Here is a 6,379-nt window from a genome sequence, read left to right on the forward strand (position 1 = left end):
GGGATCGAACCGAGGTCTTTCCTTGGCTAGCGCTTGCAAGGCAGACACCTTGCCTCTAGTGCCACCTTGCCGGCCCCTCCAGAAATAATTTCCAGCACAGAGGGAGTAACCCTGAGTGTTGCTGAGTGTGGCTCAAAACCCAAAAATTAAATAAAAAATATGTACATATAATTTGGGGCTGGAGCGATAGTACAGCAACTGGGGCATTTACCTTGCACACAGCTGACTCAGGTTCTACCTCTGGCATCCTATATGATCTCCCGAGTACCTCCAGGAGTAATTTCTGAGGGCAGTGCCAATAGTACTCTCTAAGCATTGTCAGATGTGGGCCAACAAACAAAATAAGAAGCGGAGGAGAGGTCTGGAGAGATAGTACAGGAGTTCAGGCACATGTTTTGCTTGTAGCTGGTTCCAGTTTTATTTCCTGTACCAATAGTCCCCCTCTCATCACTGGTGCAGCCCGGGAGGCCTTGGTAATACTCAGCACTATGGAGCATGTGCAGCACTATATCATTGCGCCCTTGAATAGAACTACTGGCCTTGTTGGTTGAAAGGACCCCAAGGCCTCCTGAGTAGCAGTTTGGAGCCATCTCCTCCAAAAATAGAAGACGCCATCAAAATTTATGGGTGAAGATAAGAATCTGGAAAAGTTCTTGGGAAAGTTCTCCCAAAACTCAGTGACTAAACAACTTCTCAAATGAGCATTTCAGGGGCTGGAGTGATAGCACAACTGGTTGGGTGCTTGCCTGACTTGTAGTTGACTCAAATTTGATCCCCGGCATCCCATATGATCTTCCAAGACTCCTGAGTGCAGAGCCAGGCATAAACACTAAACACAGATGAGTGTGGTCCTCTCCCCACTCCCAATCAAATGAAGATGTCAAAGTTAAGGGAGGGAAGTTCAATGAACTGAAGGAACAATGGAACAGACTTTCCAAGAAAGAAAGAGAAAGCATGAGAGAAGGTATGAAAAACTGCAACCAGGGCCTGGAGAGATAGCACAGCGGTGTTTGCCTTGCAAGCAGCCGATCCAGGACCAAAGGTGGTTGGTTCGAATCCCGGTGTCCCATACGGTCCCCCGTGCCTGCCAGGAGCTATTTCTGAGCAGACAGCCAGGAGTAATCCCTGAGCACCGCTGGGTGTGACCCAAAACTAAAACAAACAAACAAACAAAACAAAACAAACAAACAAACAAATAAAAAACCTGCAACTAGTCATTGAACTAACTGTGGGGCATGGTTGGTGGACTCTTTGAATGGGTTCAACAGCAGAGTAACAGAAGCCAAAGAACAATTCAGAGTGCTGGAGGATAAGATACAGAAAGCCATCAATAAAGGAACAAAGAATAAAAAATAATGAAGGCAACATCAGAGAATTTGGAACAATCCTAGGGAAACATCATCTGAATTATAGGAGTCCCCAGGGGAGAGGAAAGAGAATGGGGGAAGAACTATTGGTTGAAGAAATTATAGCTGATAATTTCCCCAATCTGAGGGCTGAGTCTATATTCAGACCCAAGCAGCACCAAGGGTTCCAAACGAAACAAAACAAGTCAAAGACACATTATAATTAAAATGGCAGAGTCAAAAATAAAAATCTAAAGTAACAAATTCAAAGAATCTTAACATGTAGAAGAATTCCCAGCAGAGTTCCCCCACAGATCTGTTACAGACATTATAGGCTCAGGGGAGAGATAGTCCAACAGGTTTTGCATGCCTGAGACTTTGATTTGATCCCCAATATCACATGATTCCCCAAGCATAGCTCAGAGCGAGTTCAGAGCAAAGAATTGGGAGTAATTTCTGCACATCACTAGTTATGAAAGCAATGGAAATCCTAGAAGCAAACCAACATATATATATATATATATGTATAATATATATACACATTTAAGCAACAGGTTATAAAATCAATGTTTAAAATCTGTTGCATTTCTGTATGTAGTGAAGGATGAGGATGAAAAAAAAAATCCCATTTATGATTGTGTTCCCACAATAAGCATCTGGGAATCAACAAAAGAGGAAAAAACTTATCCAAAAGAAAACTCAAAATCACTGTTAATAGAAGACATGGGAATTAAATGTATTTCTTATTTCCTATGGATTGCAAGAGTTAACATTGTTAAAATGTACATCTGCTCAAAGTATTATATAGAGTTGATACAATCCTCATCAACATTTCCATAACATTTTTGAAAGACCTGGAATAATACTACTAAATTTTATTTGGAGGCTAGGGGTATGGCTCAGTGGTAGAGGTTTTTTGGTGTTTATCTGGGACCCCTGAGCTTTATCATTGGTACTGAAAAAAAGTAATAAAACTCTCCAAATAGACAAAGCAATCCAGAGGAAAAATGAACATTAGGGGTGTTTCTTTCCCTGACTTTAAATTATACTGTAAAGTTATAGTAATCAAAACAGTGTGCTACTGGCTAAAGACTTAGATAGATTCTTAGACCAATTGAAAATAGTGAAATGCTGGGGCCGGTGAGGTGGTGCTAGAGGTAAGGTGTCTGCCTTGCAAGCGCCAGCCAAGGAAGGACCGCGGTTCGATCCCCCGGCATCCCATATGGTCTCCCCAAGCTAGGGGCAATTTCTGAGCGCTTAGCCAGGGGTAACCCTTGAGCATCAAACGGGTGTGGCCCCCCCAAAAAAAGAAAATAATTAAATGCTAGTAAGATGCTCTCAGATATATAGGCAGTTAATATTTGCCATAGGAGCTAAGTGCATGAAATAAAACAAGAAAAGGATCTTCAACAAATGATGTTGGGAAACATGTGCAACAACATAAAAAACAAAAAAACAAAAACAAAAACAAACCTGAATCCCTATCTTTTTTTTTTAATTTGATTTTTGGCAGCACTCAGGGGTTATTCCTGGCTCTGTGCTGAGAAATCACTCCTGGCAGGCTCAGGGGATTATATGGAATGCTGGGATTCAAACCATCGTCCTTCTGCATGAAAGGCAAACGCCCTACCTCCATGCTATCTCTCCGGCCCCTGAACCCCTATCTTATATTAGACATGAAAGTTAGTTTTAGGGCCTGGAGAGATAGCACAGCGGCATTTGCCTTGCAAGCAGCCGATCCAGGACCAAAGGTGGTTGGTTCGAGTCCCGGTGTCCCATATGGTCCCCCGTGCCTGCCAGGAGCTATTTCTGAGCAGACAGCCAGGAGTAACCCCTGAGCACCGCTGGGTGTGGCCCAAAAACCAAAAAAAAAAAAAAAAAAAAAAAAGAAAGTTAGTTTTAAGTACATAAAAGGTCTTTGATATTAGAACTGAATCCATAAAATACATGGAGGAAAAGATAGTTAGCATTGACCATGATAATCACTTCTGAGTCATCTTCAATGAACTGATGTCAGCGACTAAGGAAAAAGAAGCAGAGAAACGAACATATAAGACTCCATTAAATGAAAATATTTAGGGGCCAGAGAGATAGCATGGAGGTAAGGCGTTTGCCTTGTATGCTGAAGGACAGTGGTTTGAATCCCGGCATCCCCATATGATCCCTGGAACCTGCTAGGAGCGATTTCTGAGTGTAGAGCCAGGAATAACCCCCGAGCGCTGCTGGGTGTGATCCCCCCCCCCAATTTAGGTGCTGTGAATAAAATAAAGAATAAGAATTAGAAGAAGAAGACACCCTACTGAATGGAAGGAAATACTTTCTCAGCACTCACCTGACAAAAGGTTAATATTAAAGATTTGTAAAGCACCCACAAAATTTGAACAACAATAACAAAAAAAGAAAAAGGGAAGAAGAACTGGACCATTCTTCAAAGATGGTGTACAGATGGCTAAAATGTTGACTTTTTTTTTTTGCTGATCAAAGTCTGTATTTTGGAGCCAGAGAGATAGTACAAGAACTAAGGTGCTTGCCATGTGCACAATCTATCAGGGCTTGATATTCAGCACCACACACAGTCCCCCGAGTCCCTCCAGGCCTGGTTCCTGAGTTCACAGCCAGGAGTGAGTCCTGTGCACAGCAGGGTATGACCTCTCCCCAAAGTAAAAAAAAAAAATTTAATATATTTATAAAATGTTCAAAAAATGACAGGCAACAGGGTCAAGTTGCTAGAAATCAACTCTTTAGGAGTAGGGGAGATGGTTCAAAGGGTGAAGCGCATACTTTGCCTGCAGGAGCCCCAGGGTATGAGTTCAATTCAAGGCCCTGTACATGTTCCTTCAAACAATCCCCAGTGTGACACCCCCCCAACTTCTTGTTTCCTCCCACCCCCAAGTACTTATGTACAAAAAAGATGCGACTTGTAATTTGAGGATTATCTTATCACTGCTATACCCAAAGGAAATTGTTTTCTCTTTTACCAAGAAGCGGTACCAGAATTCACCTCTTCCCAATAAAATAAAACACTTTTTACACCACTCTACATCTCCTTCTTCCATGGTCTCCCATCAGTCCTAGCTCCTGACATTGGGAAGATTTTAAAAGGAGGACCGGGCCCGGAGAGATAGCACAGCGGTGTTTGCCTTGCAAGCAGCCGATCCAGGACCAAAGGTGGTTGGTTCGAATCCCGGTGTCCCATACGGTCCCCCGTGCCTGCCAGGAGCTATTTTTGAGCAGACAGCCAGGAGTAACCCTTGAGCACCGCCGGGTGTGACCCAAAAACCAAAAAAAAAAAAAAAAAAAATAAAAGGAGGATCAAATTTTGGGCCAAAGAGATAGCACATTGGTAGGGCATTTACCTGGCACACAGCTGATCTAGGATGGACTGTGTGTGGTTCGAATCCTGGCATCCCCCCTTACCCCAAAAAAGACCAAAATTTGAGGCTCAAGTTTAGTCATTCTCTGGGCTCAGCTGTCTAGGGTTTCTGGAAGAGGAAGATTCCAGAAAAGCCTAGAAAGCCAACAGGAAAACAGATTTATTTGGAGGAGGAACTTCCTGGTTGAGAGAATAGCTAGGATTTAGTGACACAGGCCATGCCAGTATTCTCTCTCCTTTCTTTCTCTCCACTGGATTCCCAGAGATTTGCTCTGGGGTGGGGGTGAAGCCAAATCTTAGCCTCTGTCAGTTGGCTGCCTTCATTTCATTCATGTTCATTTCCAGAACTATAGGACTGAGAGGCGGGGAGAACTAGGTACAGGAGGAGTTTTATTCTAAAACTGGAGCATAAGTTTGTGTATGTCCACACAGGAATTCTTCACTTTACTGGGGTGCACTGAGTATTTATGTACATGTGCAAGTAATTCCAGGAAATGTGGGGTGCTCCTTCCCTGCACCCTCTGTCTTTTCCCAGGCCTCAGGAAGCCTGGAGCTGAGCTACCTGCAATTTCTTCTGCATCTGCAGTCTATGGGGGAAGAAGAAACAGGTTTCAGGAGATTTGGGGCTTTCATTGAAAGTGTCTGTTTAGTTTGCCCCACTCTCTGTTCCAATGGCTTCTTGTTTCCCAGAGCTTAGACTCCTGAGGAATTCAGGGGCCTCAGCTCTCTGTGAGAACAGTCCTGAATTCTGGCCTTGCTCTGAGACAGAATAGCCAGTGAAAAATGTAGGTTATAAGTGACCTAGATGGAGGAGGACTCAGAAGGCTTCGCCTCTCACAGAAAAAATATTTCCTTGCAAAGTGGAACAACTACAACAATCTGTCATTCCCTTCAGCAAACATCTGTGTGCTTATACAAGGTAACTCTTGTACCTTGTTTATTAACATATCAAAGTCAATGAACTCCTTTCAACTTTGATCAGTCCTTGTTTTTTTTTTTTTAATGGTAAAGATTGATTTATTGGTGACAGTTAAGTACAAGTTAATAAATATTGATCCCAAAGAACTCAGATTAGTGGTCCATTTTTTCAGTTGACTGTTGGGGTAATAAATTGAAGTCAATCTTGCTTCTTGGGAAATGAAGCCTTAACCAGCTCATATATGGTATATGCTGTTTCACCAAGTGTCAGAATCATAGTGGCTCTATACAGGAGGGCATCAGACAACCTACCCTTTAGATGTATTGGAATTCCATTATCCTCCTGAAATAGTTTTTGTTTCTCTGGCACCTTATTTTCAAACTGCCTTTGAGAAGCAGTACTTATGGTTCTCTGAGTAATCTGACGAAGAGCTGTCAAATTCCGAAGCATCTTGCCTTAAAGACCTCCGACCGTGACTCGGACTGAACTGTAGCAATCCAGTCCTTGTTTTTAATCATGTTTTTCTTTTTTTCTTTTTTTGGGGGGGGGGTTTGGGCCACATCCGGTGGCGCGCAGGGGTTACTCCTGGCTATCTGCTCAGAAATAGCTCCTGGCAGGCATGGGGGACCATATGGGACACCGGGATTTGAACCAATCACCTTAGGTCCTGGGTCAGCTGTTTGCAAGGCAAATACCGCTGTGCTATCTCTTCGGCCCAATCATATTTTTCTTATGTCTCCA

General features: G+C 43.0%; 1 protein-coding gene across 1 annotated transcript; it reads right to left on the reverse strand.

The window, feature by feature from the left end:
* Positions 1 to 5,704: 5,704 nt before the first annotated feature.
* Positions 5,705 to 6,096, reverse strand: LOC126017903 (cytochrome c oxidase subunit 7A2, mitochondrial-like). The gene has a single exon (XM_049779965.1). It carries the CDS (start codon positions 6,086 to 6,088, stop codon positions 5,837 to 5,839), a length of 252 nt encoding a protein of 83 aa, XP_049635922.1. The 5' UTR covers positions 6,089 to 6,096; the 3' UTR covers positions 5,705 to 5,836.
* Between the last annotated feature and the right edge of the window lie 283 nt (positions 6,097 to 6,379).

This window comes from Suncus etruscus, chromosome 9, assembly GCF_024139225.1.
Source record: "Suncus etruscus isolate mSunEtr1 chromosome 9, mSunEtr1.pri.cur, whole genome shotgun sequence".
In the NCBI taxonomy this organism is placed as follows: Eukaryota; Metazoa; Chordata; class Mammalia; order Eulipotyphla; family Soricidae; genus Suncus; species Suncus etruscus.